The 16,432-nt window shown below is 41.5% G+C and overlaps 1 protein-coding gene across 1 annotated transcript in view; it reads right to left on the bottom strand.

Moving 5' to 3' along the window:
* Positions 1–16,432, bottom strand: part of msh3 (mutS homolog 3 (E. coli)) — a 58,655-nt gene that overhangs the window by 35,311 nt on the left and 6,912 nt on the right. Inside the window, exons 8-14 of the mRNA XM_018760057.2 lie at positions 14,488–14,654; positions 7,747–7,865; positions 5,975–6,089; positions 4,402–4,486; positions 3,942–4,051; positions 2,131–2,263; positions 384–571 (exon numbers count right to left, since the gene is read on the bottom strand). Coding sequence (XP_018615573.2) covers positions 384–571; positions 2,131–2,263; positions 3,942–4,051; positions 4,402–4,486; positions 5,975–6,089; positions 7,747–7,865; positions 14,488–14,654 — 917 coding nt within the window. The remainder of the gene's footprint in view (positions 1–383; positions 572–2,130; positions 2,264–3,941; positions 4,052–4,401; positions 4,487–5,974; positions 6,090–7,746; positions 7,866–14,487; positions 14,655–16,432) is intronic.

Here is a 16,432-nt window from a genome sequence, read left to right as displayed (position 1 = left end):
GTATTCTGATTGTTAACATGTTCCAATTTGACAAAAAAGTCATTAAATATTTGAATGAAAAAACCTCATTCCTGACGATTATGCCATTAAAAATGATTCCCCTGCGGATTTATTATTTTTGATGCTGAGCTGATATGTTTCCAAAGTGAATGACCAATTTGAACAGGCAGATATTTCACTGGAGCAACTCAAGTTCAAGATTGTTAAAGCAGGGCCCTACTTGGATTATGGGCCCAAGTTCTTAACTACTACTATGTCCCAAGCTCAAGAGTGTTAAAAATGTAAAATTTTGTTAAGTGTGCTGATAACGTACTGTCTCATACAAGTCCACGGGGAATCTGGCAACTTGCAAACTATTAACTACAATGACCAACTTGGCTCACTTGGCAGCATTCTCATTCAGCAAGTGCACAAAGCTCTGGGAAGGAGCAAGCAGTGTGGGCAGAGCCAGGAGGAGGTCTTTCAGGAGAGCGCTGCTCAGCTGGGACTGGACCACTGGAACGAGGGCCTGGAGCTCCGTCCCCAGTCGGGAGAGAGTGCTGATGATGAGGTAGAACTCCTGTGTGGAGCACTGAGACACAGCAATAAAGCAAAGGTGACACAAAGCAGCACATGGGTAAACAGTACCATCAAGTCTAAACACAAACTCAGCCTGAAGTGGGAGAAAAATATAAATTATATGTCAAGTCTCAAGTTTATGCTGATGTGCACATTATTTTAGGACTTCTGAATATCCAGCATAAAGATCCACCCACAGACGCCCAGTAAAATTTCAATAATGACCGCTACAGTGTTGGGTTAATAGTCTTAATACAACTGTTGTACTTCTGAGCATAGTGGTATTATTATTGGCATATTTAGAAAGGAGGAGGGGGGAGGGGAAAAAAAAAAAAAAAAAAAGCACTCAATTATAAATTGTACATGCATGAAGATTAAATAACTATCAGGTGTGACAGACTCAGTCTGGAGACTGTGTTTTCATACAAATCTATGTTTTAAGCCTAACAAACCTGACTGACAGATCACCCCACCCCACCCCACCAGTATCCCATAAAACACCATTTATTTAACGCTTCTGGGCTCCTATCCGTGTGGCACACCGAAGGCTTCAGGGCTGTAAAGTGGCACTGGGAGCCCATTATTTACAGTCTAGCTGTGCAGTGTGCTTTGTGCTCTCTGTGTCCGTTCAGCTACGCGACACTGAAGCGGCGAATGCGAAGATTCTGTCCATGTTTGCCATCTCTGTAGTGAAATAGAGCACACGTTGCTGACAGCACTAGGCGCAACGATGGATGCAGCCAGGTATGTCCTGCTGGTATGCCCATCTTTCACATGTGGGATGGGTAGCAAGGTGTGTTTCAACGCGTTACTTGTTGATACCATGTGCCATGTTGTTAGATGACAGCTCATTTTTGTTCTATTGTATTTGTATTTTTTACCTATCTAAAAAATATTACACTATAGTAATCATGTTTAGTGCTGTTTGGGTTAGCGTTCCATGTTCTGGGAACGTTTTCTGACTCCTTTCCTCTACTTAGCCTGTTAAATGAAGCATTACTGTACTTTGGGAAAGCAAGAAAAAAAAAAAAAAAAAAACCTAAAATTCTATGTTGCAAATGTAGGTAATTAAACAGCCATGGAACGACCCTGGAATAAACACCTGCTTCAACACAAACGGCCAGGGCAGGAGTTTTCCAGTTATGCATTACTCAAAAAAGTCCGTTGGTTTTCAGAAACCCCTTGCTTAAGACAGGATCCTGCTAGTTGGGAGCCTATCCCATAATCTGTTTTAATCACCACAAGAATTCTACATCCAAATTCATTATCTTTCAAAAGTGTCAATTTCCAGGTCTACATTTTCAACCTGAGCACAACTAAACCTTCAAATGTATGAACTGCGCATTAACAGAAAGCAAAGAATTAGAACCGTCCCTCGACGTCAATTCACGCTCTGGCTCCACAAGGCATCAAGTTCACAGTGTTTAATGAGAAATCTATTTCCCTTGACCTGTGCCAGGTGTGCTCCTGGAAAACCGTATCCTATAGACACTACTGTAGACAAGTTGTGGTAGGGACTAAAGTAGGGGCTAGAGTGCTTCCCGTGGATGTTGCACTGCCTTGGTGAAATACCTTTTTGTGATAAATGCTGCAGATTCCCCTCTCCAGGTCAGGCAACCGCCTCAGCAGAGCACGGACAGAGGGGAGGGCACTCGATTCAGAAGAGAGGACCTCAGCCACTGCATCCTGTCGTGCCTGGATGTCCCTGAGCAAACAGGGGAACACCACGTTAGGAACCACGAAAGAGGAGCTCCTAAGTCTTATTTTTCAATTTTTAATTTTGAATTTATAAAAATGTCTGAATCTCATGATTCAGCTCATTCATTTATCACATTAAAAAAAGAAAGAAAAAAAATTTGCCAAAGTTTCATTTCATTTCTGCAACCATGAAAGCTGCCCAACCCAGTAGGAAAAAACACCTAGGTTTATACCTCATATAGCTTTCAGCTCAAAGGAAAACAATATTTTGTAGTAAGTTTTATAATGAGTTTTAAAGTTATTTTTCCTAAAGCACTGAATGCAGGACTCAGGTTTTAACATCAGCAAGCATCACAAGATGTTTTGATTCTTGATAGTCAAATGGACACATTTCCAGCACACCGAGGATCAAACAGTTTGAACAACTAATATCACGCTAGGGTGGCCATACATAAAGTGAGCTTCTGTTCAATAATCCTCAGCAAACATCTAAACCGTTTAAAGAAATGTTGCTTACCACTGCTAGAGAGGGGAAAAATCTAATTATTCCCGACAGCAAACAAAAGTGAATTTGACAGATATGAACAAATTAATTCCCAGCAGTTTTCCTAAACACATCAAGGGTTACAATTTCATAATTTTCAGAAGTTAATCAACTGAACGGATCATGTGTGCTCCGGTCTCAAGGAAGTAGAGAAACACTGATTAGAGTCGACAGAGATATATATTTCGGTAACAAATAAATTCATAGTCAACTGAAGATATTTCGCACCAGGGGCAACGATATTAAAGCATCACTGGAAAATTCCACACCTTAAATTGTACAGGACAACAAAACGAGTATGTGTCAGCCCCCAGAGACTGAAGAATCGTGCATATTTAAATGTTTCTCTTTTCTTCCAGCAACATCTTGCAATATAAGTAGAATCAGAAAACATTCTTCCATTAAATTGGGCACTTTGTCACAACACAAAGGTTGCAATGTGGGATATTCTGTTTAATTTTAACCCCAAATGGGTTAAGCCAGGCTTTACTTGCATCCACATATGGTTGTGCTTTCCTGTAATCCACAGTGGGTGGGGGTGGATGTCCAAGCTAGGGCAGACCTCTAATCCATCCCAGACATGGGGGGAAATACATGGCTCTCCCAAAGAAGAGCATAATGACGAGAGAGGAGGGCACATTCGGGTCAAAACCAACACAAGAGGAAAAATATGCCCTTCCATACATATGCATAACTGCTGAGTACAGTCAGGGGTTACACTTTCACACCAGGTAGAGCAGTGGAAGGTACACAAGACAACTCCAGTGAATAACAGCAGTACCAGCATAGGTTTGAGGAAGCAGGTAACATAGTGCAGTGGGAGATGTACAGTAAGGGACATTACCTTACAGTACAAGTTTGTCAGGCTCAATCCCTACCCCTGCTGCAGTACCCTAAACTGATCAAGTAAAAAAATCACTGTGCTCCATAACTGTGTGAATAACTACAAGTAGTTTAGTATAAACACCTAATATTGCCGGTCACTTTGGAGAAAAGCACTGACAAAATGAATAAAATAATACACATCTGGCTAGAGAAATTCCAGAAAACAGAACTGCTTGACCACTACTGTACAGTTCCAGATTAACTGGCTAATGCAGTTCCCACTGATGCGAGAGCTACCGCTCACAGGAAGACTTACGTGGCACACTTCAGTGGCTGCGTTACCCACTTCTTCATCAGCCTTTTCCCAAAAGGGGTCTGGGTATGGTCCAGGACCCACAACAGACTCCCCTTGACCGTCCCATCGGTCTGCAGGCAAGACATGGTCATGGAAGTACAAAGGATAACAAAAAGAGGTTAAATCCTATGTCAACAAATAAATTCAGATAAGGATATTAAAATCACCAGCACAAACACATTTGAAAGAATCCCTGTGTCAGTCAAGTGCAGCGACACTCTTGGATAGACGTCACATTACATCACACATCAGCGACCGCAGCATTGATACAGACACAAATTAAATAAGTAACAACTGTCAATGCAATTTTACAACAAAAAAAAATTGAGCTGCACGTTTGGGTGAATGAACAACCGTAACGTCCACCAAAGCTGTTGATGGGAGGCAGCGGAATTGCCCTCAGCTTGTCCTTGGCTGTCACCTGGTTGCAGAGGATCTCCAGGTTCCTCATGGTGGTGGCGCTGAGCATCACGCCTTCTTCCTCACAGGAAAGTCTCCTGAAGGAGCTGGAACACAGCACAAAGTGCCAGGTCTTTAAGTGACCACCAAGGGTACATCTAGACACTACGCATTTCGTGGTCTGTAGGTTCCTTCACATTTCACACAGATGGGCCTTTTCTCCAATTCTCTCTTTTCTGGGTTACTGAACAAAGTAAAAATGTGTGACAAATAAAAGAATATCGATGTGTTCCTCACAGAGAGCAGAAATCAGAAATTCATTTCATCAGTCTTTTCTTGCTGATCATTTGTGTGTTAATTTAGAGCGGCTCCATACAATGGAACGGGTAGAAACGCATCATCTTTCATCTGTGTGCTCCTTCACAGTGGAGCAGTTCTGTTTCTGAGATGTACAAAACAAAGGAACTTGCAAAATCAGGGTAAACAATGGGATTCAGATAACCTTAACCGTGGCTCAGTGCACACAGTTTCCGTCTAAATGGAGAGAAACTAGTCAATCAGTACTAACCAGGGTGCAGGAAGCCACCTCTGTACAGAGAAATAAAACTGATCGGCTATTTCTATTCTGGTCCTTTTATGGTCATTTATTTATTTATTTGCTCCATGAAAAGAAAGGAACCTCGCCAGTACTGTAATTGTGCAGGGCTACTGAAAACATACAGCAGCACAGTGGTGCAGCAGGCAAACACCAGAGCCTCACAGCTCCTGGGTTGCAGGCCAGAATCTGCCTTTGGCTCTACAAACTTTGCACGTTTTCTCTGTGTTCATGTAGGTTTACTCAGGCAGTCTAGAGACATAGAACAAGACAACAACAGACAGTTCTGTACCCTCACCAACTATGAAAACAACAAAAGCGCTTCCCAGGCATATTCGTTTTGAAGACCCTTAACCTACCTCCTTACCTACCAAAAATGCAGCCAATATGTTTGGGGGGGGGGTCTGGCAAGTAGGAAAAAGCAGGTGGGAACTCGGGATTCTGGCCTTTATCATGCGGCAGCGCAACTGAACAACTGAAACACTGCAGTCAGAGATTTGTTGGGATGAAATTTGGTTTGCAGCCACTTAGGGCTTCAAGCAGCAGGGGGGTTTTTGCTTTGAAAAATTAATGCTGTATGAATAGTGAACATTCTGCTGGAGTTAATGTTTTTTCACGTCTTCTTGGCAACTAACAATACAAAGACGGCTCATAACGACCAAAGTTCTCACTGGACAAACCCAATTCATGGTAAAGTTGCTCATGCAACACTCCTCAGCTATTTTGTAGCTCTTTCTTTGTGGAAAACAAATATGGAGTGAGATGCCAGAAGTGGGCTTCTGAAATGTAATTTTTTTGCCTATTTGTTGCAACAACTTTTATACTGAAGTGGTGATGTCCCCTGGGCAGAATGGGGCGCTGAGAGCGACAGGGCTCTTCGCACAAATAACCTACTGGGATTTTTGCTTTTCCATTCTCAAAGTAAAAAGGCAGAAAATAAAAATGCAGTACTTCAAAGGATGTGCCCAGCAGTAAGGCAGAACCTGGAAAGGAACACTACCTTGTGCAGAGCAAGACCCTTTCCAGGTTAAACTCTGTCAGGTACTGGATCACTGGGCCAAGGCAGCAGATCACCGCAGAGTCCATGCTCATCAGACTGGAGAGTGACTGGGATCCTACAGAACACACAGAAAAAAGAGATGGACAATAAATCCTCAATATTTTGGAGTAAACCTGCCTGCTCAGGAGTATTAGAATTTAAGTACATTAAGCTTTTCCCCCCATCATCTGAAATGACTGCTGTTCGCAACTAAGAGGAGTTTTGGAATAAATATATTGCTCATAGAGAGAACAAAAGAACAGAAAAGAGAGAATTCACGAAGATCAAGGAATACAAGGTGTTCCAATAACCTTACATGCTCTTGCCCTTGAGCAGGTGTGTCTCAGTTCAGAAGGCATCCCATAAAAATGTGGGCAAATCCCCTCCCCTGCGCCAACATGAGCAACCCACACCCCGTGCTGACACAGGCCAGATGAAACACACTACTAGTCAACATGATCACACCTTCTAAGGGAAAGGCAAATGCAAATAAATGATAGCACTCTTAGGTGAAAAGCAAAAAAGAGTAAGAATTTAACTTGTTAAAAAAAAAAAAAAAAAATGTTTCATAGAGCAATAAACACAAAAAAGAATGCAGTGGTAGGTATTTAACATGCTGAAAAACACCATAGTGGCATTCCTTTGTTATCTACATTTAAGTGAAAGGTTCTCTAACGAAAGTTGTGCTTTACGTTTCATAAAAGATAGTGAGGGGATGTATTTGTGCAGCGGGATGCAGTCGCGCGGCAGGTTTGGCCAGGGCCTGCTGTCCAGAGGGTCAGGGGTTCGAGTCACGCTTGGGGTGCCTTGTGACAGACTGGCATCCCATTCTGGGTGTATCCCCTCCCCCTTCAGCCTTGCGCCCTGTGTTGCCGGGTTAGGCTCTGGCTCGCAGCGACCCCACTTGGTACGAGCAGCTTCAGACAATGTGTGTGTGTGTGTGTTTTGAAGTAACCCGAATTTCATTTTTACTGCATCTGTAGTAAGACGAGTGCTCATCCTGGCACAAAAGCACTGCCTGCTATCCACAAGTGCCAGCCTTCATTTCCAGTGCTGTCCAGACCTGAGGGAATCCTCTGGTAGTACATCTGCTTTAGACATTATGCAACTACATAGACAGGGAATTGTATTGGGAAGAAAAGGTCCATCTTTGGCTAAACCTGTGATAAGAATGAGAATGAACAAGGAAGCTTAAGAGAAAATAGCAACATGATGTGCTGAGATAATACGAGATGTCACGTTCAAAAAAGGAGCACTACTATGGAGTCAGTAGCAGCTGCAAAGAAACAGTGAGAGAAAATTAAAGGAGGCACATCACGCAAATGTCATGCAGTTTACACAGATTAATCAGCTTGTGGTGATCGATACAGCAGTAACTCACTGCTCAAGCTCCATAAAGACCTCACTTTATTCATCACCCATCCAAAGGGCATTTCTCTAGGTAGCTTTTGAATCGATTAGGCTTCCACCCCTTACGCAAAGTTTGACTAATATTCTCAAAAATGCATTGTGAATGGCAGCCCTGTCTGTCGAATGGATTCCCCCATCAGACTCAAGTGACAGGAACAAATAAAGGTGACAGTGAAGTGCCCGAGAGACTGGGTTACCAAAGAAGTGTTAAAAAGTGGTTCCTCTTTCCTACATTTGATAGGAGCGTAAAACTGCTTTTGCATCAGTATGAACCTCTAGTAAGTAAGTAACACATTCATTAAAAGAAGAAGCACCTGACCCACCTGGATCTGTCCCAGCAGACGGGCCCGAGTAAAAGTCTGTGACAGTCTTCAGAGCGTTTGGGAAGTCAAACTGGGAGCAGTCGCGTTTCTCGGTGCGGATTCTGTCACCTGTCTGGATGCTGCAGTCACAAGGGTACAGTGGAAACCGTCACTTTTTACCACGTGCAAGAAATCAATACAATTCTCCCTCCCCTGTGGTGCTTTCCTGGCAGTTTTTCAAGAACTCTGTCTCATAAACCACAAAGCTTTATTTTGTGACCACTCAAAATTTTACTATTTGAAGTGACTAGAAGGAAAAAACAAATATACTTTATTTCTGTTTGTGTTCTACTATCGTGAATTAACTCTATTTAAGGGTGGAAGAGGATCGGTATGAAGGTTGTGGAATAATGATAAATTATCTTGTTCCTTTTAGCTGTGCTAAAAATGTATAAGGGCTTAGTCAATGAATACATTTTGCCAATAAAATAAAATGCCAATACAATTGCCTACATATTTAAATTGAGTCACCTTGGATCCGTGTTATTTCACACTTATCTCCTGGTACCTGGCATCTCATTTAAATCCTGTGGCTGTGCAGCACAACTGACAAGACTGGATTTTGCCCTGGAGGAACAGGCCCTGTTCATTCTAATATGTACCGCACTGAAAAGACCTACATTAATAACCACATATCTACCTAAGGCTGTTAATTAAAACAAGTTGTGTTCTCGATCTGCACACGATTTCACAGCAGTGTTCCAAACACCACCTCTGCTACATTTTTATAAAACGTTATTGGACTCGATTCCATGGGTTTGGCCTCCACATTATCATAAGCAATAAGCCATGGTCTCTATCTCCAGCAAATACAATTTTTTAAATTTGTTTTCAAGTTGTCAGAAGTGCTGACATTCCCTTCAGCACTGCAGATATTGGGATAAAGGAAAGTAATAGCGATATATGTATTTGCAAAGTTCTCGTATTGATCTGTATGTGTTGAACCACAAGCTAGAAACGGCACAGCTATAATGTGGAGCAGCTGAGGACGCTGGGGAAACACGAGCCGATCGCAGATTTACGCGTCCGATTAAAGCTTCCTTCACTGAGGAGGGTGTGCAGAAGATCAATAGATTTCATTCTTGTTTCTCCTGTGTCAGAATTCAAACAATTACAGAGCTACGATGAGAGACAATAACCTAAGCGCCACAACTGTTCATGGGATTGGTAAAAATCCCAAGAAGAACCAACAGTGCCTGGAGCTCCCAACACCTCTCAATGGTCCTCTCTGTCCGCGGCAGGGTCGTCTCTGACTTCCTCAGAAACATGACTCATGGACGAGAAATGAAAGACATGTTAAATCATAAATGAAATTCTTACTTCAGCTCATAATCAAGTATGATCAGACATTTAATTACTGGCAACCGACATTTATCTTTGTTAACGACAAATATCTTTACTGATGTCATACTCTGTTAAAAAATGTACAGTTCAAAGAAAGAACAAGTGATGAAGAAAGACTATTTCATAGTGAAATTATGATTTGCATGAAACATGAGAACAACGCAGGTGCATGATAAAATTAACATGAGGCACAGCTGACTTTTTAGTCATGCAAACTTGATTTAAAAATTTGGAAGATTTTTGACATCAGCCTGACACAAAGGTGTTGAGTAATGCAAGGAGAACTCGTCTATGCAGAAAACTAAATCCATGCTAAATACAATGAATGGATTTTTCAGTTAAGACTGCAAGACAAAGTCTTTTTAATCTATCCATAAAACTCAATCAATTCACCTATTCACACTGTTAAATTCAATTTCTGGTAAAAACCACCTTATTTTTTTTTTTTTTTTGAGTGAATCATTTTTCCACTTTGAAAGCATTTAAAGGTAAGTGCCGGGACCCCGCATCATAACCCATGCAGTGTCCTTAAACAAATATAAATGCTGGAATATTAAACAGACTTTTGCATTACTTTATTTTTATTTGTTTATTTTTTTTATTTATTTAGCTTTTCTGGTGCTGTAGTACAGGCAAATAAATGATATTAGGACTCCACCAGATATCCAACTGGCTAACCAACTTGAATATAACAATGAGAGTACTGTTTGTAGGGTGGTGTAACTTTGAAAAACAAATTACTACTCACTGCTCTTGTTTGAGGATGGAGGCATTAGCTGGTAGTGTACCGGTTAGAGCTGCAACCTTTGGACCCAAAGGTAGCAGGTCCAAATCCTACCTCCAGCTGTATCACTCTTGAGCAAGGTACTTAACCTAAAATGCTCAAGTAAAATTGCCCAGCTATATAAAAATGGGTAAAGAACTGTAGGTACCTTAATACAGTAAGTCACTTCGGAGAAAAACCATCAGCTAAATGAATAAATGTACATGTAATCGTAATATTCAAACATCTGCAGTGATTTAATTATGTGGTCAGCATTCACACCTCACTCAACAGTATTGTTCGCTGGTTCCGAATTTCACTGCAGAATGCACTAACCTTAAACGAAAACAAATGGTATAACTCCCATTTATATTATATACATTCAAACGATGCCCATACATCCAATTTCCCGTCCCACTCGTCCAATTTCGACACTTCTACAACACAATCAGCATGCCACCTATACATCCTGATATAAAGGGCGAAACAAAATTGAGGCAAAATGGTTTTGTCCTGCAGTGGTAACTGAAGGTCGGGCACCACTTTGCTGGGAATTACCAAGGTCTCATGCAGCCGAGGACACGCAGACAGAACTTGCTTCAAAATAAAGACGACCCAGAAGATTTAGCCGGACCCAGGAGTGTAATTACCAGACATAGGAGCAGACGTACGGTGTCAGTTGCTAGGAAGCCTTTAAAGCCTACCAACCAGAAGGCAGGCTGGGTGCCGCACATGTGGCGACACACAGCGATTCACACAGTGGGGCTCACACCAGCAACAGACCCCCGGCACCAAAAGCAAAGCTGAAATGGTACACTGCCTATTATTCCAACTCCTATCAATGATGACACGCATCCAATCTCTTCTTACATCATTTCCAGCATAAAACCTTACTAATACAGTGAAGTCCTCATACTCCTCTACGCAGGTAACCCGGAGACACTATAAGACGACTGAGACCTGCAGCCGAACTCATGCAGATCACAAAGTATATACTCAAACCACTTTTTACAAGACGCATATTTTATTACATATATTAATAAGGATTCACTTGTCCACTAATCTGTGATAAATGAGTAAGTGTTTATGCTTAATAATTTTGTGATTAAAAATTGTTGAGTACTGGACAAACCTTTATTCAGTTACTCAGGTGATGCACATTGGTTCATATGGTGGAAAGTAACAAATTAACTACTTTAGAATCGTGCATCTGCATCCAAGTCTCACCTTCTGTTGATGTAATGAACTCATAGTATTTTTCTCCGAGATGTACGTTGCTTTGGAGAAAAGGGTCTGCTAAATGAATAAACGTAAAAGAATACCATTTCTTGTGTTGCACTATCTAGTTAATGTCATAGCCACTTGAAAATGCACACAAGAGTAACATATTTCAAAAGCTGGTTCGGCACCCGGATTGCAGATTTATGATCACTATGCAACAACTCTGCTATCTCACCCATGTTGTGTGTAAAATAACAAGGGCAGTCGTGACTTGTAAACTTCATTGTAGTATAAAATATTTCATAACACACCTAGCAGACGGTAACATAACCCAGAACGATTCTTCGACACTGTTTAGACAGCTTCACAACCAAACATTAAAAGACACATGGAGAACAAGCGAGTGAGAGAAACAACACTGGAGGTTTTTTTTTAAAAAAAAAAAAAAAAATTGAGAAAGATGGATTAATAAGGGAGAAAGTAATTCTTATCCAGCTATGTTTCAGTTAATTTCTCCGTTTCCAGCTGCTGCAGTCCTGCCGTTTTCACTTTACTGCCCCATATAAGCTTTGGCAGCACACATGTCATCTTCATCATGCCAGTAAAAGGTTCCAGAAATAAACTGTGATCACTAAACCATGGCTCCATGTGTCTCCATGCTACGCTTTTCGTGCCATTCCAAGCTCATCAACATATACATCACACTTTAACACAGACGGTGGAAGTGTCTACTACTAATGACCTGCTTCCTTGGTGGCCCCAAGCTGAAACGGCCGCCTTCAGAAGATCCACGGAGGGTGTCACAGTCTCCAGACACAGGGTCCTTAGCAAGATCGCTCACAATCCCACGCTCCTTATAAAGCAAAACGCTTATGTGTGCAAAGCAAATCAGCAACACAAGCAAACCTTGGTGAGACACATGAACACATACAAAATACGCGTACTGTCACAAAACTGCCTCCTGAAACACAATCAGTGATAACAAGAAAAAAAAAAATACATTGGCAAACACATGTAAGCAGTCGTATACCACATACTGAGAGAAAAATCCCCTTGTGTGTGTACAGAAGCTCACAGTACTGCGTCTGTGTACACGCTTTCGTGACACTAGTGACATTAGTGACACTATTAGCTCAGCATCAAGACCACAGGTTTCTTCCTCAGTCCAATACTATCGCCTTTTCCGTTTTCTCACCAAAGCATGGATGAAGAACATATAGAGCGTGAAATGTCATGCTAGAGCATGATCCAGTACACTGTTATGTTCCTCAGTTCACCATAGCAGTTACAGCTGTTGCCTTTGGACCCAAAAGGCTGCAGGTTCAAATCCCACTTCCAGCTGTAGTACCCCTCAGCAAGGTATTTAACCTAAAATTGTTCCAGTAAAATTACCATGCTGTATAAGTGGGTAAATAAGTTAAAGTCGCTTTAGAGATAAGCGTCAGCTGAATTACTAAATGTAAATCATTAAACATTTACAAATACAAATCTAACTTTCCTTCCTATGGTAAACAGTACAGTACATTGTTCAAAGGTTTATTATTGAAAATAATTTATACGAATCTATTATTAAAGTTCTCTATAATCCCACAGTGAAGTGGCTAATCTTGGTGGGGCAACCGCTCATTAATATTAACATGTCGCCCAAGCTATAGTGGAAGTCTGCCAGCGGGAGGCGCTCTGCTCAGCGAGAGTGCTCTGTGAAACAATACATGGGGAAACAATGTCTTTGGGAACAGTAAAAGCACACGAGCGCTCAAAAACTGCCCACTTCACGGCTGCGGATGAGCAGGTGCAGAGTGTGTGCTGCAGTGCACAGCACCTCCAGACAGGAAGAAAGGAGTCAGAGGTGCCAAGCGTCCTCGTGAGCACTGCCTCCGGACTCTGCCGTCTCTGTCCTTTGCTCACATCCTTTTAACTTGAGCCGTTTACCACAAAGGCACTAATTGCCCTCTCGCAGTTCCGCCTAACAGGGAGCTGCAATTACCAGCTGTTCCCTTGTCAGGCAAAATTCAATTCTGGAAACATCTTATCTGAGCCAAAAACACAAAGGCAAAAAAACAAGAATTTTACAATGAGCTAATGAGTTTGATATCTTTTTTAAAATCCCTTTGGAAATGTAGCGTGGAGTGCTTTGAGACAATCTAGGTGCAAAAATCTGTAATACTCCACACAATGTGACAGACTGGCAGACTGATGGAATTTTCCTACACATTCAGCAGCCACATTCATTCGAAGTGCGTACATGTATTTGCGCCTCTCGTCCCCGAGTCTCGAGTTGTTGTCCTTGACCTTGACGAACACTGTATTGCAAAGCGTGGACTGCCAGCACATCCATGTTGAAGAAACAGCACCTCACTCAATCTGAAGGGAAGCAGAGGCCACATACTGCAGCATTTAAAAATCACATAAACCAAACAACGCCACAAAAGACCGATGAAAGCACTGAAAGTGACAGGAATGCAGCTTAGTTTCTCTTACTGTAACAATGAACACTATGTGCATTTATCAACGTTTACTTTGCACTGACTAAAGAAGCTTCACTTAGTCAATCTAAATTTCTTGGACCCCATGCACAGCGATGCACCCTGCATGACATCTTTGTACTCAGCAACAGTCGGTAACCAATAACGCCACATACATTAGTACTTCATACAACAGCCACCTGAGGAAAACTGATTTTTTTTTTTTTAAATGTATTATTTTAAAGTACCCAATTATACTGAAGACAGAGACACGTGATAACTTCTGCCTTAAACCAAAAAGATACACTTTCAACCACTGACACCTAGCGGCTGCTTGAAACATTTCCACAGAAAACAAAACTGCCCAGGACACTATCTAGAATGCAAAGAGATTTACAATTAAAATGTACATTTCAGCTACTTAAAGGTAAAGTAATTTGGGCCATGAGAGTAGCAGTATGTATAAACCCTGTTTTTCCAAAGCTGCTCTGATGGAAATGTCTGAAGGTTGTCAGATCAAACCCCCATGACCCGTTCCTGCAAGGCACATACCCCAAACCAACACAGTAAAAAAACCTGCTGTATAAGTTGTAGGTGAAATACTATAAGCTGTTTTAGGGAAAAGCAACAGCATAGCTGCAAACTAATAAAATAAAATGAAAAGGTACTCTTTTTTTAAAAAAAAAAAAAAAAAAACAGCACTTTACATGTCAGTCTACAATGACAAAACATAAATTATATCCAAGAACAGGTGTTTAAATTTTGAGAATACCTGTATTAATCTAAAGAAACAACTTGAAAAATATTTAAATAGAAAACATTGTAGAAATAAATAAGAAGCATATAAAAGGACAATGTTTTTAAACCTGTTTAAAAAGCAGGTATTTCAAGGCACAGCTCTGGGGTTACCTGGCCGAAGCAATGCTCCGGAGCAAGCGCTCCGTCTCCAGGGAGACGTCCGATGGGACCAGAACCTCCACAGGCTGGACCCGCAGCACGCGAGCTTCCAGCTCTGAACGGGTGGGACCATCCTGGAAACAGTCGAGCATCACGTCCCCTGTGCTGGGCTGCACCGCCTGGACCGGAGGTAAACACACAGGGGTTTCATGTGGTTTACTCACTTCCACTGCTCTCTATCTTTGGCAAACCACTGGTTACTCCATCTGGCAGGTTCAGGTGAGGATAAGTGAAGAGCTTTGCACAAAAACCGAATTATCCCCACTGATTAATTCACTGACCAAAATATATTTATTTCCATTCAGGTCTGGAAAACTTGGAGTGGAAACAAGAAAACAAAAGGTTTACATGTGATATTGACTTCACATTAGACCTACACATTGACAAGAGAGACCTTTATTTGCGTTCTGAACAGTTTCACCATTCTGTCTGCCTATTTTTCATTCCTACCATTCCTGCTTTGGTCAAAGTATTTGCCTATTTTATTAGACTACACAAGAATAGTGCTGTTATTAAATCCAAAGGTTACTAAACGTAGGAGTAAAGAAAACCACAGAGATTTGAAATACTCTGTCATACGTACTTCAATGTTATGAGGGGTTTTTGTTTTTAAGCAGATAATCATCTAAACTTGAGGCTTCTGAATAAGGGAAGGCCTGCAGCAGAATTCTATACTCATTAACATTAATTGATTGAATTATTTTGCTGTACAGCCCCAGCTCTTGACTTGCTAAGATATTTTTTATTATCTACTGACATACTCATTTCATATCCGTCATCTGTAAAATTGCACCTTACCATATAAGCATTGTGTATGAGGTACTTAATTGACGTTACTGAAATTACAGTACCAGTCAAAAAGTTTAAGTGCACATAAAACCTCATCGGACATCATAAACCCCATTGTAAAATATTACATAAACCAAGAGTGAGTGAGAGAACAGCAGCATAATTACAGTACAGTATTACATTTTCATGCTGCAGTGATTTTCACTTTCATTTCTAAATCTGTTTTCTTTTGCTTTTCTGCAGTACCAGAATACTCCTGTTTAAATTTGTTAGCCATTTAAAAAAAGTTAACTTGAATGCAATCTGAAAACAAACCTTCCGTAAATAAATCTTTTTTTTTTTTTAATTATTTTTAAAAAAATGCAACACTGGTAGACATACCGACTGAGTCAATAAGAAATCCTGGTGTCTCGTGACAGCACAGCCAGCCCAAGCTATCATACAATAGGCAGAGCTGTTGATCTTAGACATTACAACCAAAGTTCAAGATTTGGGAATAACACAAGGTTGACGGGATGGCTGTTGTTAAATCCAGGTTGTTACATGCCTTAAGTTGAGGACCGCAAGAATTTGTATGGGATGAACTGATAAGAAGATTCAAAGAAAACTGATCCACAAGTGCCCAACATCTCTGTGAAGTGCTGCAGAAGAGCTGAGAAGACAAGTCGGTTCATTTCCTGCTAAATCTTCTCGACTAAATGCCACGTTTCTCATTTTCCATCTTCTTGAACGTTTGTCCTTCTAGGGTCACAGCGGCAATAGGAGAGCAGAGACGCCCAGACGTCCCTGCCCCTCACAACTTCCTCCAGCTCAACTCAGGGGATCCCCCAGCCGCTCCCAGGCCAACTGGTAGATATAATCTCTCCAGCGAGTCCTGGGCTGACCTCAGGGCCTCGCCCCAGTTGGCCGTGACTGGTATACCTCCAAAAGGAGGCACCCAGGGGGCATCTTTACCAGAAGTCTCTCAACTGGCTCCTCTCAATGCGGAGGAGGAGCGGCTCTACTCTGAGTTCCTCCCGGATGGCCGAACTCCTCACCCTGTCACGGAGAGCGAGTCCCACCACCCTGCAGAGAAAACTTATTTCAACAGTAAATGCCACGTTAAAAA

The sequence above is a fragment of the Scleropages formosus genome, chromosome 17 (genome assembly GCF_900964775.1).
Source record: "Scleropages formosus chromosome 17, fSclFor1.1, whole genome shotgun sequence".
NCBI lineage: Eukaryota > Metazoa > Chordata > Actinopteri > Osteoglossiformes > Osteoglossidae > Scleropages > Scleropages formosus.
The sequence above is the reverse complement of the archived record's forward strand: the minus strand, read 5'-3'. Positions and strand labels throughout refer to the sequence as shown.